At 44.2% G+C, this 27,488-nt stretch overlaps 1 protein-coding gene across 9 annotated transcripts in view; it reads right to left on the minus strand.

Moving 5' to 3' along the window:
- nedd4l (NEDD4 like E3 ubiquitin protein ligase) overlaps positions 1 to 27,488 on the minus strand; it is a 577,353-nt gene that overhangs the window by 12,138 nt on the left and 537,727 nt on the right. For 8 of the 9 annotated variants that reach the window (XM_085974389.1, XM_085974354.1, XM_085974372.1 and 5 more), the window contains 7 exons: positions 25,697 to 25,818; positions 24,618 to 24,688; positions 23,392 to 23,487; positions 22,305 to 22,378; positions 20,512 to 20,572; positions 17,692 to 17,751; positions 13,510 to 13,617 (listed from right to left, as the gene is read on the minus strand). In XM_085974389.1, the coding sequence (XP_085830515.1) occupies positions 13,510 to 13,617; positions 17,692 to 17,751; positions 20,512 to 20,572; positions 22,305 to 22,378; positions 23,392 to 23,487; positions 24,618 to 24,688; positions 25,697 to 25,818 (592 nt within the window). Of the gene's footprint in view, positions 1 to 13,509; positions 13,618 to 17,691; positions 17,752 to 20,511; positions 20,573 to 22,304; positions 22,379 to 23,391; positions 23,488 to 24,495; positions 24,689 to 25,696; positions 25,819 to 27,488 lie in introns of those variants that run through there. The other variant, XM_085974379.1, reaches the window with a different exon arrangement.

The following is a 27,488-nucleotide window of genomic DNA, read 5'->3' on the forward strand; positions in this document are numbered from 1 at the left end:
GAGTCACTTTTACATGGATCATTTAATTTTAAAAAACTGAAAAATCAAATTCACATAACAATCCATTTGAAACACAAAAAATAGCAACGAGATCCTATATCACTCAGTCAAAACAGCTCTAAATCTATTTTGTTTTACAATGAAAGGAAAAAAAGGAGAATGGGTGAAATTTAGCAGTGACTTGGGATTCGATTGACACCAGTTTTGAAGAGCAGACACTGCAAAGGGAAACTGCATCTCTTACCAATGTTTGCTCAATTAAATGAATCAACCCACAGGAATTCTGTAATGCAAATAATATAAATATGAACACTTTTAAAAATATAAAGTGAAGCCCATGGAGATCTGGGAGAAATTCTTTGATGTTAAGTACTTTTAACCGTCGGATTACTTTCTCCTTTTAAAAAATTACCTATTGGCCCACATTATGGCTGCTACTCTTGTTGAACAACCTTTAATTTGGTTTCTCTTGGTGGTCTTTGGTTCCAGGAGCAAACATACCCTTAGCTACCGAAAAATATCTTGGTGACATTTTTTTTCCCCCATTGAGTGCTGGGAATGGAAAGTTTTCTACAGGAAACTCTTTATTATCCGGCACCAACGGGACCGGCGTGGTGCTGGTTTATCAAAAAGTCCGGATTACAGAGAGGTATAGTTAAAAGGTACGAGAGCTCCGTACACAGCAACAAATCCAAGCTTCCCTGTTGCTTAGCAACACGTGCACGAACCTCAGTTACACAGCCACAGGTCCAGGAACTGCCACTAATATGAAGTAAAACTTACCTGAACCTACTCCTGAATTTTGCCGGTTAACAGAGATTTCTGGTTATTTAGGTGCCGGTTAAAAGAGTTTCCTGTACATTTTGTACCCTTTAACAACACAAAACACTTCTATCCTGTCCTATCTTAGGAACAGTACACATTGCATACTTATCAAAACTGTCTCTACACTGATCCAAAATATCCATCTCTAGTATTTTAAAAATGATTTGGAAATTTAAAAAAAGTTTTCAAAACTCACCAAGGATTAGCTCTCCTCTCGATTGAAATGCTATATTCCCAGCATTCTCAAGGCTATGAGTAATTGTGGAATGTTATCCTAGCAAACTCCAGTTTGAAAGGAGCATTCTCCCTACTGCTCACCCCCTCCCACCCCACAGTCTCACACCAGTGTATTGATTCTAGTTCCAAAACAAGCCATTTTCAAAACCTCACTGACATTCACAATTTAGAGTCAAATTATGGGCACTTGTATGATGTGGACTCTCAACCCCTAGGTAATGATTTGATACATCATTAATTTTAGAAAGTATCCTTAGAATTGGCAGAAAAAATGTTGCCCTCATGTAGAATTAGATTCAAACCCAGGTTACAGATTTCAAAAAGACAATATTTGAAACCAGCCACTTGATTTAGAACAGACAAACCAATGTTTTCTACTACGCTGTTGTGAACAGTTTTGATCGTATAGTCGCTTCAAAATACATGGGACTGAAACGATTCCGATACAGCTTTATTCCAAGAAGTGGACAGAGATGTTAAAAGGTAAAAGATAACGAAGAACTAGGAGTTTGAAGTTTGCCAGGAGAATGTTCTTGCATTCAGACAAGAAATTTCTGTCGGCACAAAGAGAATGGACATTTTCAGCACGGAAGATAAATACAGAAATTGGCAAATGACTTCCATAGGTGTCAAGAAAATAGGAACAGGAGCAGACCATTCGGTCCATTGAACCGGGTTTGTACTTCCCAGCACAAAATATCTGAAATAGTTAATAGAACAAAAAGGTTTTTTTTTTTTTTTTTAAAAAGGGAATGGCATAGCATTATAAACAGAACACAAAATGTTGTGTTTGCCAGGGCACCAAGCCAGAATTCTAAACCCCCCCCACACCCCCCATCTAGTTGTGAGAGAGCTCAATGCAGGATTTAGACACACCTTTCAAAAAAGTCCGTCAGTGTTACTGATGCCACTATCATATTAGCACTCACTGAGGGAGCACCTTACAATTCAACAGAAGCTGCAGGGGCCAAAATCTCTAGAACCTCAGATGCGAGGTTGGACAAACGATTTTATAAATATCACAGCACATTTGCACGGGAACATTTTCAAATATTTTCTTCATATAACATGGACACGTGGTCTGGCAGCCACGGGTGTTAAACTGATTGTACCTCGGACATTTGGAAGTCATACGTAGTGGAGGGTCATGCTAACCTGCTGCTTTGGTGACCCAGAAAATCATTTCATCGTTAACAGACACCATGATCTAGAACAGCGTTGTCCAATACATTAGCCACTAGCTACATGCGGCTGATTGGGAATCCAGACGTGGCTAATTGCAATCCTGATTAGTAAATAAAAAATGAGAAATAGACACCGTCCTTAGGCATATTATCTCAATACTCCTATTTGTGTGGCATAGGTATGTGTACTGTTGTGTTTGTACCGCTATATACAACTACATAAAATAATAAAGTAGCAGAGACTGAGAGTAACTTCAAGTGATCTTTACTGGTTAACTGGAACTTCGGCACTGACTATACAAATCGATACGCGTCGGTTATATACGCTCGCAACTAAGGATGTACATCCGCAAAACAAAGTAGTCCCTTCAATGTTGTATACATTACACTTCCTCCCCCTTTAGTTTAATAGTATATTAACGCAAAATTTCTATAATTAACATACAAAGCCTGTCTTTACAGTAACTTTTTGTTTTCTTAAAAGTAACAAAATTCAAATTCCAACATAACATTTTATTTTGTCAACAGCCCTTTTACAAGTCAAGTCTCTGGGGAGGCCTCCTCTGCCTCTCTGGGTAACGTCTCTCCAGACTCTTTTGCTTTGGGGAATGAGACTGTACAGGTACAGGTGCATCAGGTGAGCTATCAGCACAGGTAGAGCTCTCAGCTGTGGATGAGGCTGATGCTGATGAATCAGGAGTGTCTGTTTCCATGTCAGGTTAGTCTGGGCGAGGTATAGGGGTGTTTTCCACCTGAACATCCAGAATTTGGTCCACATGACATCTCAAAACGTTCTCTCCCACATCCACAGTATACATCAGTGGTCCCTCTCTTGTGGATATTGTCCCTGGTTGCCACTTTTCCGTCCGGAAATCACAAGCAAGAACTGACTGTCCCACACTGAAGCTTCTTGTTGGCTTAGCATTCAAATGTTTGAACTGTTTGTTCTCTACATCACGACGTACATTCGGTTTAAGAAGGTCCATGCGAGATCTCAGGTTCCAGTTCAGAAACATCATCGCTGGAGTCTGATTAGTGGCTGCGTGTACTGCGTTCCGATAAGCAAAGAGGAAATTGTCTATCTTGTGTTGCAGTGGTAGATTCTCGCTGTACATTGCTTTGATGGCCTTCTTGAAAGTCTGTACGAATCTTTCTGCCAAGCCATTTGTAGCTGGATGGTACGGGGCAGATGTGTAGTGCTTGATTCCATTTTTCCTCATGAAACCTTGGAATTAGTCAGACAAATTGTCGTCCATTATCTGTGCAGATTTGTTCTGGTAGGCCATTTCTAGTGAACATGGTCCTCAGAACTGAAATGGTCTTTTCAGATGTGGTTAATTTCATTTTAATGACCTCGGGCCATTTGGAATGTGCAAAGACTGCAATTAAGAACATGGAGTCCATGAACAGTCCAGCAAAGTCGATGTGCACACGTTGCCATGGTGATGAGGGCCATTCCCATGGATGGAGAGGGGCTTGTGGTGGTGCGTTCTGGACCTTTTGACATCCTGAGCAGCTCTTTGTCAGGTCCTCGATCTGTTTGTCAATTCCCGGCCACCACACGTATCCACGGGCAAGGCTTTTCATCTTTACCGTACCTAAGTGGCCTTCATGCAGTTCATCTAGCACTCGGTTACGAAGCTTGGGAGGAATCACAACTCGTGAGCTGCACATCAGTGTTCCCCGACACACTGATAACTGCTCCCTCCTAGCCGAGAATGCTGGAAACAATAAGTCACCATGCGCTGGCCATCCCTTCACAGTGATGTCATAAACTTTTGACAATGTAGGGTCATTGCGTGTTTGTTTCTCTTTTAATGAGGGAGTTTGTCACTGGTAGCTGCTCAACTATTGTTGTGTGAAATACCTCTGCTGAGTCAACTGTTGTAGTTCTCTCTGAGGTCGGCAGTGGTAAACGTGACAAACCATTGGCGTTGCCATGCTGCTTGGTCCCCTTGTATTCAATGTCATACAGGTGAGCCCCTAGGAAGAGTGACCATCGCTGCAGCCGTTGTGCCGTCATCACTGGAACGCCCTTCCTTGGGTTGAAGATTGAAACGAGAGGCTGGTGGTCAATTAACAGTGTAAACTGTTGACCATACAAGTAGTGGTTGAATTTCTTGACTCCCCACACAAGGCTGAGGGCCTCTCGGTCAATCTGTGCATAATTGCGTTCAGCTGTAGTCAATGAACTTGAGGCAAAGGCTATTGGTCTTTGAGCCGTCTGGGAACTTGTGACAACACGGCACCAATGCCATGGGGTGAAGCATCACATGCCAGTCGAATAGGTAAGGATGGGTCAAAGTGAGCTAGCACCTCTTCTGAAGTAATGAGTTTTTACTCTCTTGAAAAGCTTGTTCACAGCTGTCACTCCACTTCTATTGTGACCCTGTCTGTAGCAGTGCATTTAGTGGGTGTAACACTGTGGATAGGTTGGGCAAAAACTTGTGATAGTAGTTCACCAGTCCAAGATATGATCTCAACTGAGACACATTTTCAGGTGTTGGTGCATTAATCACAGCTTCAATCTTGTCTGGAGACTTGTGTAAACCGTCCTCGTCAATCACATGTCCACAGTAGGAGATTTCCTTTTTGAAAAACTCACACTTGTCTCGGTTCGCTCGGAGCCCATACTCCCGTAACCTGATGAGCACCTGTTCGCGGTTGGAAAGGTGGTCATTGTCATTCTTGCCAGTAATGATGATGTCATCAAGATAACACTGAGTGCCTGGGATCCCCTGCAGGACTTGGTCCATTGCCCTTTGCCAGATTGCAGGAGCTGATGCTATTCCGAATACCAGCCGATTGTACTGGTAAAGGCCTTTGTACGTATTTGTCAGGTACTTCTTTGATGCATCATCAATTTCCATTTGGAGATAGGCCTGGGCCAAGTCAATCTTTGTGAAGCGTTCCCCTCTTGACAGGGAAGCAAAGATGTCCTCAATGCGAGGCAATGGGTACTGTACTGTGTGGAGGACTGGGTTAACAGTCACTTTAAAGTCTCCGCAGATGCGCACTTTTCTTGGCTTTCCTGGTTTTGTGCTGGAGGTTTTCTTCATCACTGGAACTATAGGTGTGGCCCATTCACTCCAATCCACCTTGGACAGGACCGCTAACTGCTCCAAGTTCTCCAGCTCTGCTTCTACTGAAGGGCGAATTGCATAAGGCACTGGTCTGGCCTTGTGGAACTTTGGATTTGCGTTCTCCTCAATCTTAAGGGCATGAAAGCAAAAATTAAGTGTTCCTATTCCCTTCTTGAACACTTCCTGAGAGTCAGAGAGTATTTGTGACAGTCTCACAGGAGTGGCATTGCTGTCCTCCTTTGCTGACACAAACAGTGCTTGGATGGTGTGCCAATCCAACTGTATTTTCCTGAGCCATTCGCGTCCCAGCAATGGGGGTCCTCCATTTTCCACTACATAGAGATTCAATTGCGGTATTTTTTTTTCTTTGTATGTCACTGTCACTTTTATTTTACCTTTGGGGCACACTCTTTGTCCTGTGTATGTCCTTTAGTTGGCCTTAGCAGTATGTGTGAAAACAGTCGTTTGTAGTCATGTACAGAGATCACTGTTAAAGCTGAGCCTGTGTCCAACTCCATTTTCAGCCTAACTCCTGCCACTTCTGGAGTAATCCATATTATTCTGTGATCCTCTGTCTCTTTCACACTGTGTAGTTTCAGTCAAGCCAAATCCTCTTCCTGAGTTTGTGTCACTTTTTTCAAATCTGAACTGTTTCCAGTCACGTGGTGTACCTTCTTGTATCTTTCTTTGAAAGGTTTCTTGTTTTCAGTCACTTGATGTACCTTCTTGTTACTCTGTATTGTATCAGTTTTCTGCTTCTTATTTGCTTTGCAGACTCTTTCAATGTGCCCTTGTCTGCCACATTGTCTGCAGTCTTTGTCTTTAAACCAACAGTCATTGTGGTCATGTGACATTTTGCCACAGCGATAACACTTCTTTTCTTGTTTCAGTGACATTTTATTAGTTGAATATTTCAGGGATTTTTGTTGAATTTCTAAAGCGAGCATTGGTTTGGGGCTTAAATGGTCTTGGTGTCCACTATTTGTTTGAATGTTTTGTTTGCTGGCTTTTCAGGGGTTAATAAACTACGTAGCAGCCCATATGTCTTTGCGCCCATAACACTCAGCAAAACAGTGGCTTTCTTTTCTACCTCCACTCCGTTAGCCTCACAGTACAACTCCACTCTTTCAATGTAAGTTGCCCAGTCTTCAATGCTGCTATCAAATGCTGCAATAGTGCCAATCATCGCCATTTTTTTTATCCAAACCCGTTTTTCTTTCTTTACTAGTTAGCTAGCGTCATGCAAGTCACTGTGCACTTTTCACTTGACTTACGTATCCCCTGCCTAGCTTAGCAAGCGTACTCCGTTTTCTCTGCCTTCTCGCTCCTTTCCTCCAAGTTTCGGTGTCCTTTGGATGCGATGCCAGAATAGGAAGACGTAGGTTCATAATTCTCGTTGCCAATTTGTTGTGTTTGTACTGCTATACACAACTACATAAAATAATAAAGCAGCAGAGACTGAGAGTAACTTCAAGTGATCTTTACTGGTTAACTGGAACTTCGGCACTGACTATACAAATCGATACGCGTCTGTTATATACGCTCGCAACCAAGGATGTACATCCGCAAAACAAAGTAGTCCCTTCAATGTTGTATACATTACATGTACTTTAACCTTTTTGTGTATTTGGTGATAAAATAGTAAGATGAAAAGCAGAGTGTGCGAGTGTTTCACTTCCTTGGTTACTCAAAGCGCTGGAGAGGTACCACCAACGCTGCCTCCGCAAGATCCTGCAAATCCATTGGCAGGATAGGTGCACCAACGTCAGTGTTCTTGCTCAGGCCAACATCCCCAGCATCGAAGATCTGACCACGCTCAATCAGCTCTGATGGACGGGTCACATTGTCCGCATGCCCGATACGAGGCTCCCAAAACAAGCGCTCTACTCGGAGCTCCGGCACGGCAAGAGAGCCCCAGGTGGGCAGAGGAAACGCTTCAAGGACACCCTCAAAGCCTCCTTGAAAAAGTCTAACATCCCCACCGACACCTGGGAATCCCTGGCCCAAGACCGCACAAAGTGGAGGAGAAGCATCCGGGAAGGCGCCGAACACCTCGAGTCTCTTCGCCGGGAGCAAGCGGAAGCCAAGCACATGCAGCGCAAGGAGCGCACGTCAACCCAAGTGATATGCCTATCAATTAGTCCAATAAAAGGCGACGAGTTAAGAACGTAACTGAAGGTTTTTATTGGCTAAATAACAGAGCCCACCCTCGTGGGTGATCCGATCCAACAGGGAGGAATACTAGCCAGTCAGCTACCTTTATACCTGGGCAGGTAATGGGCGGAGTCGGAGGTGGTCAGCCCAGGTATAACAGTGTGACAAGAGGCGACCTCGTGTAGTGATGTGACAGTGAGAACAGTGAGAACAATATACAGTGATAACTATAACAGTGGTTTACCACATTCACCCCTTGTTTAGATTAGAGTCCGGCGGGGTGAAGTGTATTACCAGCTCTGGTATGTCAGTCTGTCCGGAGGCTTCGTTAGCCTCTCCGATCGTCGCAGCGGCGGTGTTACATTATCCGGTGTTAAAGCTGGTGTCTGCGTAGTCGGCAAAGGCTCGTGGGGTTCCGGCATGCCGTCTACCTCGGCTGGACTCGGGGGGGGTTGGGAGGGGGGGGTGAGGGTGCGAGGTCTCGTAAGGAGACAGTGTCCTCCCGTCCGTCTGGGTAAGCCACATAGGCGTACTGGGGGTTGGCGTGCAGGAGGTTCACCTTCTCGACCAGGGGGTCCGTTTTATGGGCCCTCACGTGCTTTCGCAGCAAGACGGGTCCCGGAGAGGTCAGCCAGGTTGGTAGGGTGGTTCCCGTAGTCGACTTCCTGGGGAAGACAAACATTCGGGCATGGGGGGTGGTGTTAATGGCAGTGCAAAGTAGTGACCGGATGGAGTGCAGCGCAATCGGGAGGACCTCTTGCCAGCGGGAGGTTGGGAGGCCCTTAGACTTTAAGGCTAAGAGGGTGGCCTTCCATACCGTCGCGTTCTCTCTTTCCACCTGGCCGTTCCCTCGGGGGTTGTAGCTGGTGGTCCTGCTTGCTGCAATACCCCTCTCCAATAGGAACTGACGGAGTTCCTCGCTCATGAAGGAGGCGCCCCGGTCACTATGTATATAGTTCGGGAACCCGAACAAGGCGAAGAGTTTGTTCAGGCATTTAATGACCGTGTTACTGGTCATGTCTGGGCAGGGGAAGGCAAAGGGGAAACGGGAGTACTCATCAACGATGTTGAGGAAGTACACATTACGGTCGGATGACGGTAGGGGCCCCTTGAAGTCGATGCTCAGACGCTCGAAGGGGCGGGTGGCCTTGATCAGGCTTGCTCTGTCCGGCTTATAGAAGTGCGGTTTGCACTCAGCACAGATCTGGCAGTTCCTGGTCATGGTCCTGACCTCCTCGATGGAGTATGGCAGGTTGCGGGCCTTAATGAAATGGTAGAGTCTGGTGACTCCGGGGTGGCAGAGGTCATTGTGGAGGGTCTGAAGTCTATCACTTTGCGCGCTGGCGCATGTAATGCGTGAAAGAGCATCAGGGGGGTCGTTCAGTTTACCGGGCCGGTACAAGATCTCATAATCATAGGTGGAAAGCTCGATTCTCCACCTCAAGATTTTGTCGTTCTTGATCTTGCCCCTCAGCTTGTTATTAAACATGAAGGCAACCGAGCGTTGGTCGGTGAGGAGGGTAAATCGTTTGCCTGCCAAGTAGTGCCTCCAGCGCCGTACTGCCTCCACAATTGCCTGGGCTTCCTTCTCGACCGACGAGTGTCGGGTCTCGGGGCCCTGTAGGGTCCTTGAGAAGAAGGCTACCGGCCTACCCTCCTGGTTAAGGGTAGCGGCTAGGGCGAAGTCGGATGCATCGCTCTCCACTTGGAAGGGGATTGACTCATCCACTGCGTGCATTGTGGCCTTGGCTATGTCTCCCTTAATGAGGGAGAAGGCCGCGCACGCCTCTTCCGTGAGGGGGAAGGATGTGGTTTTCAGGAGGGGTCTGGCTTTGTCCGCATAATTGGGTACCCATTGGGCATAGTAGGCGAAAAGCCCCAGGGTTCTCCTAAGTGCTTTTGGACAGTGGGGGAGGGGTAGCTCCATGAGGGGGCGCATTCTTTCGGGGTCGGGGCCGATGACTCCGTTCTCTACTACACAGCCAAGGATGGCAAGGCGCGCTGTGTTAAACACGCATTTCTCCTTATTGTAGGTGAGGTTCAGCCGTTGGGCCGTACGGAGGAATTTCTCCAGATTCACGTCATGGTCCTGCCGGTTGCGGCCGCAGATGGTGACGTTATCGAGATAGGGGAAAGTGGCCTGTAGTCCGTTCTGGTCAACCATCCGGTCCATCTCCCGTTGGAAAACCGAGACCCCGTTGGTGACACCAAAGGGGACCCTAAGGAATTGGTAGAGGCGGCCATTCGCCTCGAAGGCGGTGTACTGGCTGTCCTCCGGGCTGATGGGGAGTTGGTGGTAGGCCGACTTGAGGTCGATGGTCGAGAATACGCGGTATTGTGCAATCTCATTGACCATGTCCGATATGCGGGGGAGGGGGTATGCGTCCAGCTGGGTGTATCTGTTTATGGTCTGGCTGTAGTCGATAACCAGGCGATTTTTGTCGCCGGTCTTGACTACCACCACCTGGGCACGCCAGGGGCTGCTGCTCCCCTCAATAATGCCCTCTTTCAGGAGTCGCTGCACCTCAGAGCTAATGAAGGCTCTGTCCCCAGCGCTGTACCGCCTGCTCTTAGTAGCGACAGGTTTGCAGTCGGGGGTGAGGTTAGCGAACAGGGAAGGTGGCGGTACCTTGAGGGTGGATAGGCTGCAGGTGTTACGCGGTGGGCGGTTTAACTTTCGCTGGTTGTCGACTGTGAGTGGGGGGAGGGGTCCACCGTATGCTAGGGTTACACTTTGGAGGTGGGATTGGAAGTCCAGCCCTAGTATGACGGCAGCGCACAGCTGGGGGAGTACGAGGAGTTTAAAATTTTTATACTCTGTCCCTTTAACCGACAATGTCACGACACAGTAGCCGCTGATGTCTGTGGCGTGCGACCTCGATGCCATCGAGATGCGGCTGCGCGTTGGCAGGACGGGGAGGGAGTAGTGGCTCACCGTGTCTGGGTGGATGAAGCTCTCCGTGCTTCCGCTGTCGAACAGGCAGGTCGTGGCGTGGCCGTTGACTTTGATGTCCATCATTGAGCTGGCCAGGTGGTGCGGGCGGGCTTGATCCAGGGTCACGGAAGCTAGGGTGTAGATGAGCGCGTCGTTGTCATGACAAGATGGCGGCGAAGATGGTGGCCCCCGTAGTTCACATGAGGCTCTGTTTAAATCGTTTGCCCCGCACAAAGATGGCCGCCCCTGCTGTTCCCATGAGGCTCTGCAGGCTTCGGCTGCCCCGCACAAAGATGGCCGCCCCTGGTTTTCCCATGAGGCTCTGCAGGCTTCGGCTGCCCCGCACAAAGATGGCCGCCCCTGGTATTCCCATGAGGCTCTGCAGGCTTCGGCTGCCCCGCACAAAGATGGCCGCCCCCAGGGTTCGCATGAGGCACTGCTGGCTTCTGAGGATTTGCTTCTGCAGGCCTTGGAGAAGTGGCCTTTCTTGAGGCAGGTTTTGCAGGTCGAGTTTTTGGCTGGGCAGCGCGACCTCGGATGCTTCTCCTGGCCGCAAAAGAAGCAGCCAGCGGCCCGATCGGGGTTGCCTGATGTCGGGGCCGGTACCGGGGCTAGCGGGCCCGGTCGGATCCGTGATGCAGACGCTGAGGTAGGTCCCGGGGGCAGCGCTGTGAAGGGTGGTGGGGTGGGGGTCGGGCCCGAGTCCCAGGGTCGCGAATAGTACCTGGCAAACGCTTCCTGGTCTTGCTGGGTGGCCTCTAGGGTGAGGGCGAGGGCTTCGGCCTTGTCCAGGTCTATGTCCTTAGCTTCAAGCAGTCTTTGCCGTGTGTAGTCGGAACGTAGGCCTCTCACCAAGGCGTCGCGGACATTGTCTTCCATGTTCGCAGTAGCCGTCACCGCTTTAAAGTCACAGTTCCTGCCGAGTTGTCTCAGCGCTCGTGAAAATTCAGCTATCGATTCTCCTGGCTGTTGCTGGCGAGATCTTAAGAGATGCCTAGTGTACATGTAGTTTACCGGGCTCCGGTACTGCTGTTTCAGTAGGTTGATGGCGTCGTCGTACGTAGTCATGTCCTGGATGAGTGTATATACTCTCGGGCTCGCTTGGGCTTTCAGGACTCTTAGTTTGGATCTCTGAGGGACGACGGCTTCCTCCAGGTACGATTCGAAGCAGTCCAGCCAGTGTTTGAAGTCGTTGGCTGAGTTTGGTGCCTGTGGGTTTAGATCCAGGTATGGTGGTTTCAAGGCTTGCAGCCAAGCCGGCTGGTGTGGCCCGTTGTCTGGAGGCTGCTGTTGCTGTGCTGCTGGGTGAGCTCCTTGCTGTTGCTGTTCATTATCAGACATCTTTAAAATTTAGTCAATAAAATTGATATGCCTATCAATTAGTCCAATAAAAGGCGACGAGTTAAGAACGTAACTGAAGGTTTTTATTGGCTAAATAACAGAGCCCACCCTCGTGGGTGATCCGATCCAACAGGGAGGAATACTAGCCAGTCAGCTACCTTTATACCTGGGCAGGTAATGGGCGGAGTCGGAGGTGGTCAGCCCAGGTATAACAGTGCGACAAGAGGCGACCTCGTGTAGTGATGTGACAGTGAGAACAGTGAGAACAATATACAGTGATAACTATAACAGTGGTTTACCACACCAAGCACCCCACCCACCTGCCCCTTCAACCACCGTCTGCCCCACCTGTGACAGAGACTGTAGGTCCCGCATTGGACTCATCAGTCACCTGCGAGCTCATTTTTAATGTGGAAGCAAGTCATCCTCGGTTCCGAGGGACTGCCTAAGAAGAAGAATGGTGGTAGATGTTTGTTAAGTAAAAAAAAAAACCACGAGAAGTACATTTACCTGCATAGTGTGAGCACATTAACGTGTGAGCGCATTAATGCATGAGGTTAATATGGTGCTGCCATAGTCATACCTGTGGATTTCGGCGATTTCTACAGACAACACTGATCTAGAAGCCTACATGTTAGCTGCTGTGATCTGAAATAGATGCAACCTTTATGCGGACAGCCAGAGAATAGCCTAGCAGGTCTGCAATCACAATCCACGTGGCGGTGACAAGTGGGAGGAATATAATCGCCCTGGGTAGGAGGAGACAGAGAAAGAGTAGCCATCGTCTTCCACCTCATCGTTAAGCCAGCATCAAAAAAAAATGTTGTAATGTGAATGTTATATTACTGCAATGCCGGAGACCTGCTTCAAGATAGGGTTGCCAGCAATGTTCCCTTTAAGATGTGCGCAGCAATCTGGAATGTACCGCGCACCGAAATAAACAGGCCGCTCACAACTTCGTCAGTTGATAACTGTTTTAAAATGTAAACTGCCCATGGACAACAATGGTGTGGAGATGCCGGAGTTGGACTGGGGTGGACAAATGTAACAATCACACAACACCAGGTTATAGTCCAACAGCTTTATTTGAAATCACAAGCTTTCGGAGCGCTGCTCCTTCGTCAGGTCACCTGACGAAGGAGCAGCGCTCCGAAAGCTTGTGATTTCAAATAAAGCTGTTGGACTATAACCTGGTGTTGTGTGACTTCTTACATGGACAACAAAGTAGTGCTCAGAGCAGTTTGTAGCCTGCCCAGTACAAAGGAAATTTATCGGGAACATTGGTTGCCAGATGCGATGGATGAGTGCATGCACTTTCCTGACCGGCACTCCTTGTGAGCGCCACTCCTCACCAGGAATGCTGATTGCGGAATCAATGCAACAACAAAGTATATTTCTACTGCTTCCATGTAAATAGCAGTTTAAGCGCCGATAATTTGATTATCTGCTAAATTTAGCTAACAGCGCAGAAATACTGGTGTGCAGATCCATTTATCCAGGGGAATGTTTGTCAATACTCAGGTAAATTTATGCATCCCTGCTATTAAAATGTTTGTTAATAAGCCACATTCTATACTCTCAAAAAAACATTAAAATACATTTTAGTGCGGTAAACTGTGGTGCAAAACCTACTGTAAGACCAATTTTACAGGTATGTGAATATTTTGTGTCGAGCAAAATTAAGGCTTCAGCAAAGAATATTGTAACTGCTCACTATTGTATTTGGCTTAATTGTTTGATTATACATTACCTTCCAGTACCACTGAATGACCGGGTGGTTTGTACAGTAGCTGTTCTTGTAGACCGTGTGCTGCCTCCAGTCATTGACATCCACATCTCCAAGACCACACATTAGCAACTAAAAGGAAACCAAATATGCATTAATATAAATGCCGTGACTTAAGTCTGTTACAGAATATAGGCAATATATTTACGTATACTTTGTCTATTAAAAAAAAGTCTCAATGCTAACAAGGCCAATTTTCCAGTTCAGCTTTTCAAACTCAATGAAAAACAATCATGAATTCCATAATCACCGTTTTCAAAATTAAACACAATTTAAAGGTTTGTTGCCTTTCCCTCCCACCTAATATTTATTCTGAAAAACTATGAATTACTAGGAAATTCAGGACTGGAAAACAACACTAAAGGTGTTGCATTTAGCAGGAAACATCTAAGTAACAGATGGAATTTTTTTTTAACTATAAAAAAGCAGAGGTTAAACTATTTTTGAATCAAACCGGAAATCTTTCCACAAACTCCTACTACTGCAATAAAAGCAGTTACATCTTCACAGTCCAATATTCTCAAACTATCAAAAAAGAACGTGTATTCATATTGCAATGTTCATGACCTCAGGGTGTCTCAAAGCACTCCATAACCAATAAACTACCTTTGAAGTTAGGCAGGCAAACAGTAGCCAATTCGTCTCACACGGAGGTCCCACAAACAACAAATGAAATAAATGATCAGTTAATCTATGTGACTGTGGTAGTTGAGGCATACATATTAGCCAGAGCACCAGGGGAACTCCCTTACATCAAGGATGTAATTCAGGAATTTATCCTGGTTGGTCAATCAAAATTAATACTGGTCAACAGGATCCCCATCCTTTCACCCCCTAAATTAACCACTACTTTAAAAGCTTAATTTTTTGTTTTTGCGCTATCAACATCCAATCAAGCTACCTTCTTATAGTTAGGGGTGATTAGGATCTGGAATTCACTGCCTGAAAGGGTGGTGGAGGCAGACTCAATTGTGGCTTTCAAAAGGGAATTGGATAAGAATCTGTAGGAAAATTTTATTTGCAGGGCTACGGGGAAAGGGACTAGCTAAAGCGCTCTTGCAGAAAGCCAGCACGGGCTTGATGGGTCGAATGGCTTCCTTCTGTGCTGTAACCATTCTATGATTCTATGACAAGACAGCTTTGCTCAGGGACAGTCTGAATTCTACTCCTTGGTCAACCAGCTAACAACTGTTTGAGATATGCAATATAAATTGTATCCCTAAGTAATAGAGACAGAGATATGTCCCTTTAGGGAAGTTAGAGAGCAGATGTCATCTAATTCCCTAGTCAGTCAACTATTTTTTTTGCCCACAGTTGCATGTATTCAATTTGAAAATAGTAGAATCTCGCTGATCTCACACTGCTTTGGCTACATCCTTGACTTTGATCCACTCAAGACCCACTGCTGTCTGGTGGTAGATCAATTTTGTGTGGACTACAGTGTAACAGACATTGTTAATACAACACCTCAGAATCCAACTCATCATGAGATCAAGATGTCAGCCACTCAATTTCTATACAGCAGTGTAATTAGAATGTGACTCCCCCTAATTTCCAGGCTGGTTTGCTTGACCAAGTTATACTAGCTGCAAAGACTGGGCACTTCAGCTCCCTTTAAAACTCCAAGCATGACTGCACATACATGTAGGTACATGGACACACAGTGGTTTTTCCATCTTTTGATGGAAGCCGAGGAGCTCACTACAACCAGGCTGACGCAACTGAATGGACATCGTTCAATGTGTTGTCTCTCTTGTGCTGCAACAAAGACATTGGACTGGGATTCAAGCTCTGGTTTGATGTTCAGAAGTATAACACTCTAGTGTACAACGCTATAGCACTAGTGATCTGTTTTCACCTCATCAGCTTTACTTGGCAGTAATCAGATTTGGGGCTTTCAAATAAAGCAAAATTATTAGAAAATATGAAGTAATAATTATAAACAATGCAGTAGTACTTCAGCATCCATCAGAATTCTGAAAAGAATTGCAGTCACAATATTACATTGCTAAAATTATGGGTTGAGAACTGAAGCTTCTCTACAGCACAGAATGCGAATCTATTCTCCTCCATTTGAAGTAGGCAGGTTTTGCTTAAATAAAACCATAAACCCAGTTTATATCAAGATATTTAATCTCATCAAGAATGAAAACACACAGGCCTAGAAATTCACTTGGGCGCGGGCAGCTCGCTCGCGCCCAAAAGTTAGCGCTGGGCGGGGAGGCATTAGCGCACGCCGTATATTCGTCTTCTGCGCCCCAATTCGGAAGCGGGCGCTATACCAGGGTGTGCCCGCCTCCGTTTGGGGCGCTGCAACTGAATATCGGCGCGCTAGTTGCCGCAGCGCCACCCGATGCGGTGCGGCAGGCTGCGGTACTGCAGGCCTCCTCCTTCTCTTAAGGGGGAGGTGCCTGCAACGGCCGGAGCCCCGATCGCGAGTGCCGGCAAAAGAGCTCGGCACAACGGAGATGCCGGCTCACGAAACCAGCCGGCAATCCGCGGGGGGGTGGGGGGGGGGGGGGGGGGGGGGGGGGGGGGGGGGGGGGGGGGGGGGGGGGGGGGGGGGGTGGTGGAGGAGGCCGGGGAAGGAGGTGCGGGCAGGCGGCCGCCGAAAAAGCGGCCGGCCGCACCTTCAGCTTTAAAGCGCCTCACTATGGCAGCAGGACGGTCCCGTTTTCGGTTCGCTGTTTGCGCCCGCTTCGGAGGAGGCGGGTGCAAATAAATATGGGGATCGGCGCGGTTTCGGGGCGTTACGGGCCATCGCGCACACCGATGACGTCATCGGTCCCGGCGCAGCGCTAACGGCTACCGCCGCCAATACCGCTGCACTCAATTTCCGCGCTACCACCCCGCCAGCGCAAAAGACCTCTTTAGGCGCTAAGTGGGCGCAAAGCCCACTGAATTTCTAGGCCACAAAACCTAACTGAAACCGAAAACAACATAAAATCTGCCATTTGTTAATTGCATATCAGACTATAAAAAAGTAGCGATGTAGGTTAATAAGGCCATAAATAAAACAAACAAAGCACTGGGCTTCATTTCTATAGGGAGAGAATTGAAAAGCAGAGAAGTTGTCTTATAACTTGTATCAAACCTTGGTTAAACCACGAAGTATTATGCACAGTTCTGGTCTCCATTTTATAAAAATGAATATACAACAACAACAACTTGTATTTATATAGCTCCTTTAATATAGTAAAATGCCCCAAGGCGCTTCACAGGAGCATTATAAAATTTGATAGAGGCACTAGAGTAAGTGTAAAAAAGATTCACAAGGGTGATACCAGAACACAGAGGATATACTTATCAGGAAAGGCTGAACAAGCTGCGGCTCTTTTCTCTAGAAAAGAGAAGGTTGAGAGGTGACCTGATAGAAGTCTTCAAGATTATGAATGGGTTTGATAGGGTAGACATGGAAAAGATGTTTCCACTTGTGGGAAAGACCAAAACTAGGGGCCATAAATATAAGATAGTCACCAATAAATCCCATAGGGAATTCAGGAGCAACTTCTTTACCCAGAGAGTGGTGAGAATGTGGAACTCGCTACCACAAGGAATAGTTCAGGTGAATAGCATAGATGCATTTAAAGGGAAGCTAGATAAGCACATGAGGGAGAAAGGAATAGAAGGATATGTTAAAAGGGTTAGATGATGAGAGGTGGGAGGAGGCTCGTGTGGAGCATAAACATTTCCAGAGACCAGTTGAGCCGAATGGCCTGTTTTAGTGCTGTAGACCTCTATGTAATGTAACAGTGAAGAAAGCCCAACCCTGCGACTTCAAAACAACTCCTATAGTTAACATTGCACCATCATTGTGAGCTCAAGAGCAAAAATTAATGCGTGAAAGTACAAAAACAAATTTATGTTTCAAATGTGAACGTGAATATGGACTAATTTTGGCTACAGCCTACACTAAATGTGAATCTGCTTAATTTGAATTATTGTGTCGATTCAAATTGAAATGATGCAAAGATGGCTCCTTTGCTTCATTTGAGCCACTGGATGATTTAAATCTTTTGCAAGCAAATAACAACTCCAAATTAGCAGTGGACTGTATTTTAAAACTGCCAAACTGTTTGGGGTTGTGGGGAGTGGAGGTTGGGGAAGAAATTCAAGGTTATACTGGAGAGAGAGTTAAACACTAACCTCAAGTTCATTTTCATCAAATATTTTAATCAAGTCAATAGGAATGAGTTCCGTGAAGCCCTGCAAATGGATTTCAGTAAAAGAAAAAAGTATCACCACTTGTGTAAAAAAACATTATGAACACTACACCAAACAAGTACATTTAAAACATATATCTATAATCCAATTGACAGCTACTATTAGTTGTTAAGGACATCTGGAGACCTAAATTAGACCAGTATTACTAATAAGGAAATGTTTGAAAATTCTTCTGCTTTTTCCTCTGAGGTCGTTACAAAATTTACCATTCCCAGTGAATAGGGTAGGCTGCTAATTTGCTATATAACGGGGAGTTAGGAGTTTCACAAAAGCAGCATTTTTTTTCTAATTCCTTGTGAGGAAGTGCCTGGCCTCTGTTTAGCATTCCTTACATCTGGCCACAAGAGGAATCAAAAATGTCAACTCCCATTTTACCGCTCCATAGCTACATTGCATTGGCTCTTCAATGTGCTACAGCAATGCATTGCGCTGCATAAAGAAATATTTACAGATGAAGGCTATTGTTTACACATGTTACTGCACATCAACAGTACTCATTAATGCTTTGTCCAGCTTACATAGAAACATAGAAGATAGGAGCAGGAGTCCCGCACAGGAGACTGGTCAAGAAGGTAAGAGCCCATGGAATCCAGGGTGCCTTGGCACATTGGATACAAAACTGGCTTAGTGGCAGAAGGCAGAGGGTGATGGTCGAAGGTTGTTTTTGTGACTGGAAGCCTGTGGCCAGTGGGGTACCACAGGGATCGGTGCTGGGTCCCTTGTTGTTTGTGGTCTACATTAATGACTTGGATATGAATGTAAAAGGTATGATCAGTAAGTTCGCAGATGATACAAAAATTGGTAGGGTGGTAAATAGCGAGGAGGGTAGCCTCAGTCTGCAGGACGATATAGATGGGTTGGTCAGATGGGCGGAACAGTGGCAAATGGAATTTAACCCGGAAAAGTGCGAGGTGATGCACTTTGGGGGGACTAACAAGGCAAAGGAATACACAATGAATGGAAAGACCCTAGGCAAGACGGAGGGTCAGAGGGATCTGGGTGTGCAAGTACACAGATCCCTGAAGGCGGCGGAACAGGTGGATAAGGTGGTAAAAAAGGCATATGGGATACTTATATTCAATGCCTCGGCTAATGAAGGCAAGAGCAAGGAGGTTATGATGGAGCTGTATAAAACACTGGTTAGGCCACAGCTGGAATACTGTGTGCAGTTCTGGTCGCCACACTACAGGAAGGATGTGATCGCGTTAGAGAGGGTGCAGAGGAGGTTCACCAGGATGTTACCAGGGCTGGAGCGCTTCAGCTATGAAGAGAGACTGGGCAGATTGGGTTTGTTTTCCTTGGAGCAGAGGAGGCTGAGGGGGGACATGATTGAGGTGTACAAAATTATGAGGGGCATAGATAGGATGGATGCTGAGGAGCTTTTTCCCTTAGTAGAGGGGTCAATAACTAGGGGGCATAGATTCAAGGTAAAGGGCGGGAGGTTTAGAGGGGATTTGAGAAAGAACTTTTTCACCCAGAGGGTGGTTGGAGTCTGGAACTCACTGCCTGAAAGGGTTGTGGAGGCAGAGACCCTCACAACATTTAAGAAGCATTTGGATGTGCACTTGAAATGCCATAGCATACAAGGCTACGGGCCAAATGCTGGAATATGGGATTAGATTAGACAGGGCTTGATGGCCGGCGCGGACACGATGGGCCTCTATCCGTGCTGTATTACTCTATGACTCTATGAGTATGCCATTCGGCCCCTCGAGCCTGCTCCGCCATTCAATGCGATCATGGCTGATCATCCAAATTCAGTACCCTGTCCCTGCTTTCTCCCCATATTCCTTGATCCCCTTAGCCTTAAGAAATATATCTAACTCCTTCTTGAATATATTTAATGAATTGGCCTCAACTGTCTTCTATGGTAGAGAATTCCACAGGTTCACCACTTGCTGGGTGAAGAAATTTCTCCTCATTTCTGTCCTAAATGGCTTACCCCTTATCCTTAGACTGCGACCCCCGGTTCTGGACTCCCCCGCCATTGGGAACAGCCTTCCTGCATCTAGTCTGTCTAGTCCGGTTAGAATTTTATAAGTTTCAATGAGATCCCCTCTCATTCTTCTAAACTCTAGCGAATATAAGCCTAATCGACCCAATCTCTCTTCATACGTCATTCCTGCCATCCCAGTATCAGTCTTACTCCAAATATACATCTATCTACTTTATTATCTACATCAACATTCAAGAACTGGCACATTTTGGATGACACAGGGACCACTAGCCCACATTACTGCATAATCATTGTGCGGAAACAAAAATATACGTCAGCTGTTTCCAAAGTTAAGTCAATGTTATGTTGGAGGCTGCCTGCACAAAGTGAAATGTTTGATGTATAGTTCACTGAGCACCATCTTGTGGTATCTGTAAACCACTGCACACATGCCTTCTTTTCCCCAGTGGCTGTTAATATTTAATTGAACTGCACAATTATTCAAACAACTCTAAAGCCTGGATAAAAGACACATTAAAATTCCAGTTTTGCAGGAAGGGGGGGGGGGGGGGGGGGACATAAAACTCCATTGGAGGGAAAATATAACATTTCATCCCACATACATTCTTGTGGAAAGCAGTGTACAGTACTTGAAATTCCAAAATACACAACTAGAAACCCTGGTGTGTACACTTCATTCTACAGTTAACAGCTTACAAGTTATGAATAAGGTAACAGTTGCTGTCATATGAAACAGACAATTCTAGATGAATATTCAGTTCTACTTTAGAAAAACAACCGGTTACCTCCATGAAGGCGTTCATCTGCTTCTGCACCCGATTTACAAACCTCCATTGGATGACTAAGCTGTGTATGGAGAAACAAAGTAAAAATAAACCCAGAGGCAGGCCAGAATATTCAATAACTTTATTCTCTCTTTAGCTTTTCAATGTTTCAACAGTTTGAGAAATGTATGTCTCCCTGGGCTAACTGATTGCTAGTTTTGAGTGCACACACTGTGGTACTGAAATAAACACTGAACTGGTATAGAGAGGGGCCACAATGTTGACTCCTAGTGTCAGAGGACTGAACTATGAGGAAAGGTTAGAAATGATTGGACTTCAACTTTAAAGGAAGGAAAATGAGAGTAGATTTTATAGTGATATACAAGTTAGTGAGATAGAAAAGGCTAATTTTGAGCATTATTTCAAGTTAAACTACAACTGCTGAACAAAGGGACATAGATACAAACTGGTAAAAGACAAGGTTAGGACTGTTATTAGGAAACACTTCTTCATACCAAGCATAACTAATACCTTAAATAATGTAACAAGTAGAACAAAACTCTGTTATCATTCAAGAGATAGTTAGGTACTACAGTGGGAGAATGGAAGGATCAGGCATCTGGGCCAAATGCCCTTCATTATTTTTGTGACTACTGTTACTGTAATAATGCTTCCCAAACAGCAGTAAAACTTTTATTATTGTAATAGCCTAAACTATAACATTAAACTGACAATTTCTATTATATTTTTCTATGATTTTAAAATTAGTTAGTAAAATTGGTTGGGCACGCAGGCTCTAATTGCAGTGGAGCACATTTTGCAATGAAGAAAAATCCCACATTTTTGAGTCATAGAGTTATACAGCACAGAAAGAGGCCCTTCGACCCATCGCGTCCACGCCGGCCATCAAGCCCTGCCTAATCTAAACCCATTTTCCAGCATTTGGTCCGTAGCCTTGTATGCTATGGCATTTCAAGTGCTCATCCAAATGCTTCTTGAATGTTGTGAGGGTTCCTGCCTCTGCCACCCTTTCAGGCAGTGAGTTCCAGATTCCAACCACCCTCTGGGTGAAAAAGTTCTTCCTCAAATCCCCTCTAAACCTCCTGCCCCTTACCTTGAAACTATGCCCCCTGGTTATTGACCCCTCTACTAAGGGGAAAAGTTCCTTTCTATCTACCCTATCTATGCCCCTCATAATTTTGTACACCTCAATCAGGTCCCCCCTCAGCCTTCTCTGCTCCAAGGAAAACAACCCCAGCCTGTCCAGTCTTTCTTCATAGCTGAAGCGCTCCAGCCCAGGTAACATCCTGGTGAATCTCCTCTGCACCCTCTCCAAAGCAATCACATCCTTCCGATAGTGTGGCGACCAGAACTGCACACAGTATTCCAGCTGTGGCCTAACCAGCGTTTTGTACAGCTCCATCATAACCTCCCTGCTCTTATATTCTATGCCTCGGCTAATGAAGGCAAGTATCCCATATGCCTTTTTAACCACCTTATCCACCTGTTCTGCTGCCTTCAGGGATCTATGTACATGCTGTGGGCTAGCACAGCCTCATTAAACCTTCTGTTAGTTTGGGACATTGATGTGCTGCAAATTCTGGCTCTAATCAAAACTCCATACAGACCTTTTATTTTAATTTGTATTTCCAAAATAATTATCATAACATTTAAAAGACTAATTCACAATAGCCCAGAAGAAAACCAGTTACAAAACTCGACTTGGGAGAAAAAAGTGTGTATATGCAGGGGAAGGGCATGAAGAAGGTAATGAAAAGGGGGAAGACAGTTAAATGAAGTAAATATGCACTTACTCGATATACTCCCTTTTGTTTTCATTGGTAACCACCATGTCTGAACCATTGGGTTTCAGATCCACTTGATAGGTCTACAAAGGACAAGCCAAATTAGTTAAGCTGCACAAGGGAGAGGCTGGCAAGAAGATGATATTCAAACAAACAATAAAAAAGCAATCTGTGATTACTGCAATTCAGGCCTCATTAAAATAAATGGAATGTATTAAATGTTTCAAGAAATGAATACTGAAATAAATGCTTAAAAGTATTAATCATACAACAAAGAGCTTTCTGGTATGCAGCAATGGGTACAGTGGTTCGTTGTTGTTGTGTATGTAATATGTGTGCTACTTTGAACCTATGGACAGGACTGCACTACTTGTTGGGCGTAGTGATACGCAGTACCACTCCTGGCCATAGGGGTATAAATAGTACTGTGGGTACTGATCTCCCCTCAGTTCCCGCCTGTGGGCATGAAGTAAAGACCTATGTATAGTCCCTACCTCCAACCAGTAAAGACCTGTTTGAGTTATACGTTTAAGTCTTTGTGTTAATTGTTCAATACAATACACATACTTAACAGTTGTAGCTTATCTCTTTGTGCAGCAGCAGGTGGTCATCAACACACCCAAAGGTGACTCGGAGATGCATCACTCAGAGAGCAAACTTCCCCAAGTCAGCAGATGTAACACGTCAGCTGACTTGTCATGGTGGGGCTCAGACGGAGGCTGTGACTGGGGTACACCACCTGCTCCATGAAGACTGCAGGAGATAGTTAGCCATCTGCACGGCATTAACAATGGTAATGAAGGTCACTACTTCCCTTGTATGACAGAAAGCCACTGCAGGAACCCATCAGGTATATCACAGTGGCTTTTCAAGGCATTGGTCCGTTTAGGAGATAATCATGGCAATTCATTCAAATTTGCGGGGGAAAAAAAAATCTGTTGAACCACTCAAGATTACTTGTTTCAATTTTGGTGAATTGATGTTACTAGAGCTCACCAAGGCTCAATTTACATGGTTTATTTATAAATTTGACCAGGATGATTAACTTGAAATATTGCACCCTTGAAATCTGTTACGAGGTTAGAAGGCTACGTACCTGCCCAAAATTTTCTTCATCTATACAAAATCTGAGATCCAGCTCAGTGGGGTCATTCTCAAGAATCCATTTTAAAGAATTGAAATATTCGCCATCCTAAAACAAAGCAACAAGAATTTAAAGGATTTATGGAGTGCACGAAGGACAAAAATAAACTGTAAGCAGCAACAGTCTGAGTCCAACAATTACTTGGATGTGCCAGCTCCAAGTACAACAATATTTAAGAAAGTAAACACACATGATTCAGTTAACAGCATATTCTTCAGTAATAGGTGCATGTAAAGCAAAATTAGAAATAATGCAGTAAAATAAAACTACAAGAAATGAACCACTACAGATTTCTAATGATGTGAAAGAATATGTGCATTGAAGGTGTTTTACGACAAGAGTAAGATGAATAGGAAATCAATGGCTGAATTTGTACAAAACGGTACACTTATTTTCATTAACACATCACTCGGCACTGACATCATTACACTACCGTTCTGTATAGATTTTGTAAAACTCCTCTCTTTCGGTCATGCCATGTTAAGGTGCTCAACAAAATGTGGATGTTATGATGGTGGCTGTTAGGCAGATAAAAAAAACTTACACCATAACTGGAAAAAAGGTTGTTCACAAAATAAAGGGCAACTAAGATATACAGAATGTTCATACATGGATGCTCATAAACTACTAGTGCTTTGCTGATGTGAAAGGATGCCATTCAAATCCCTTTTAGTTTACTGTATCTGCTTAACATACTTAACTGTCAAGAGCCCTTTGATGTTTGGTATGTATAGCAGGTGAGAGAAAACTTAATTCCACTTGCAGCAAGATCTAATTCAATACCGTTAGCATTTTCAAAAAAGCTTGTCAGAAATATTACTTAAAATAAAAACAAAATTCCCACGAGAGGTAGCAGTCTTAAAAAATTAAAACTCTGTTTTATTGTCTTGCTCCACCCGGGCTGTACATCAAAGTTTGTGTAATATCGAATTTATAATGTGATGTAACTATAGGCAATGAGCAGCAGCCGTGTATCACCTCGAGAGAGAGAGAGAGAGAGAGAGAAAGGAAAGTCAGAGGGAATGGTACCCCAATACACAAAACACAAACACGCACCAAATTTCCAACCAATTTCAGAGTGAAACTCTTCAGGGATTTGTAGATGAGATTGTGACCGATTCCTTATGATTGTCCAATGGATGATGTGCAGTAATTCGTAAAGTTGCTTTTGTACTCACCACTGACTCCATATCTTTCAGTGTGATGGATTTTCCCAACATCATCTTGTAAAATGGCCTGATAAAGAAGCCTGAAATAAAAGCAAAATGAATGAACTGGACATAAACTCAAAAGGTTTCTGGACCACAATATTAGTCAGGTGCTAACAGGAGTTACCACCTGGAGCAAAACCTGCAAGTGTTCAATTTTGTGATTTTCGTTGACAGTGAAAACAACGTTAATATTCACCCACCAGGCTTTACGGCTGTGGCAGAAACTTGGAAAAGCACCTCTTTCACCCCAATCTCCAGGTAGTGGTCTGACATGTTGGAACAGTGTGTTTGTAACACATTTTCCTGTGGCCTCAATTGAAGAAATCTCACATCACACATCCTTTGGTGATTACTTATGTGCTCGCAGATTATCAGATTTCTTTTATTATTTTATGAAAGTTTGTAAATAAACAATCATAAGACAACTAATCAAATATCATCATAACCCAGTTGGACACAGGTACCAGAAGACCCTGCTATCCTGCCAGCTTTCATTGATATCTGCTTGTTATTACTCTAAGTCATGTCTTCCTTCACATATTCTAACAATTTAACACGATCCAACAATACCTAATGCAAGATGAGCTTTGGTGATGCAGTTGAAGTAAATTTAACGTAAAATTGCTTATATATTATGTTCCTTTGTTGAAATATAGGATTGGTGATGTGAAAGACATAACACACCTCACATACATGAAAAGCTTTACCAACAACTTTTTGATGGCAACATTGCTTCTTTAAATCATTTGGTTCAAACAAACAAAATGCAATTAGTTTGTTCAATGCATGTTTTAAGTTTGAAAACAAACTGAGTAATAGATGAAGAGGAATGACTCATGTCACAAATGGGAGACAAAAAGGATTCTTTTCCATTACCAAATTCTGCTAGATTTAGAGCACCAGCCACATGGTTTTGTGAATCATTGCCCTTTTGTGATTCATACCTACATTTCTTTAAATGTCTAAGCTAGTCAAATGACATAGTAATTTAGCAATTCTGGTCAACACTTGTAAGCACTGCTCCACAATCAAAACCTCTAACTTACCATCCAGTAGTTTCCCATGGTGCACTGCCATTCCAGCCACACGCCCAATGAATTTGAAGTAAGAAAGATGATCTTCGTTACAAAGACCAGAATTTGGGTTGATCTGAAGTGTGTAATTATCCCTGTTTGAAAAGTATTTTTAAAAGCTGAAATTCAAAATACTGAAGAAAATAGTTATGAATTATATAGTAAGGGTTCTTTAGATAAATGAAAGACTGAACTGTTGAGACATCCTGTGTTTAAGTGCATCAGTTTCAGGCAAGTCTCAAGTGATTTGAATTTCAGACCTGCAGGCATTACTTTGGTCTGGTTAGGACAAAGAATAATTTAATGTTTAAATATCTTTAACATAAGTATTCATGTATAGAGACGAGAGGAAATAAAAAATATCCATTTACAAATCAAGAGAAACTCAAATGAAATAAAAGCAGAAGTGATTAGGTCAAGTTAATTAATGGTATTTGTTAGTAATGGTAAACGGTCTTAAATATTCAGATAGCAAAAATAAGTATTAAGAAAGAGAAAATTACTAATATAAAGCACCTCAACATTTCATCTAAAATTCTTAAGAGGGCTTTACAAGGTAGATGCTGAGAGGTTGTTTCCCCTGGCTGGAGCATCTAGAACTAGGGGGAATAGTCTCAGGATAAGGGGTCGGCCATTTAGGACTGAGATGAGAAGCAATTTCTTCACTCAGAGGGTTGTGAATCTTTGGAATTCTCTACCCCAGAGAGCTGTGGATGCTCAGTCATCGAGTATATTCAAGGCTGAGACAGATAGATTTTTAATGGGTTTAAATGAATCAAGGGATGTGGGGATAGGGCAGGAAAGCAGAGTTGATGTAAAAGTTCAGCCATGACCTTATTGAATGACGGAGCAGGCTCGAGGGCTGTATAGCCTACTCCTGCTCCTATTTCATATGTTCCTATGTTGTCAGGATGTCTCAATGGGTTACTTTTCAACTGCAGTCACTCTCATTATATTAGGTATATATGGTAGCCAACCTGCACATAGCAAGTGCCTACAAACAGCAAAAGAATAAACAACTGGATAATCTTGGGATTTTTTTTGGTGGTGCTGATTGAGGGGAAAATATTGGCGAAGACATTGCAAGATCTCACTTCTCTTTTTCCAAATAGTGTCCTAGAGCTTTGATATCCACCTGAGCAGCCTTGATTTAATCTGAAAAATGGCACCTCCACCAATGCAGCAGTCTCTTAGGGCTGTACTGGAGTATCATTCTAGATTATGTGATCAAGATTATAGTAGGGTTTGAACTCTGAAACTTCTGAGAGAAAATAGTACCATAAATGGAACCAAGTTGACAAGTTTATGGAGTCCCCCATAGCCTGTATAGGTGTAATAGTGACACTTACTCAGTGGATTTTTTATTTTTAAATTGTTCGGTATCTCTACTTCAGCTCAGAATTTCATAAAACAAAGAAACTTTAAACATTGACACAAGAATGATTCAAGCAAGTTTTGGCACTTAACTGAATTATACAAGCAGTTACTTAATCCCTTGAGAATAGAAAATCAAGGGGTCATCTAATTTGAGGTGTTTAAGGTGATTAAAGGAGTTGATAGGGTAGATAGAGAGAAACTAGTGCCCCTGGTGGTGGAGTCCAGAACAAGGAGGCATAAACTTAAAATTAGAATTAGGGCATTCAAGGATGATGTCAGGAAGTACTTCTTCACACAAAGTAATGAAAATCTGGAACACTCTCCCTAAAAAGCTGTTGAAGCTAGGTCAATAGAAAATTTCAAAGTTGAGATCGATAGATTTTTGTTA

The sequence above is a fragment of the Somniosus microcephalus genome, chromosome 2 (genome assembly GCF_052327205.1).
Source record: "Somniosus microcephalus isolate GS21.2 chromosome 2, FLI_Smic_1.0, whole genome shotgun sequence".
NCBI lineage: Eukaryota > Metazoa > Chordata > Chondrichthyes > Squaliformes > Somniosidae > Somniosus > Somniosus microcephalus.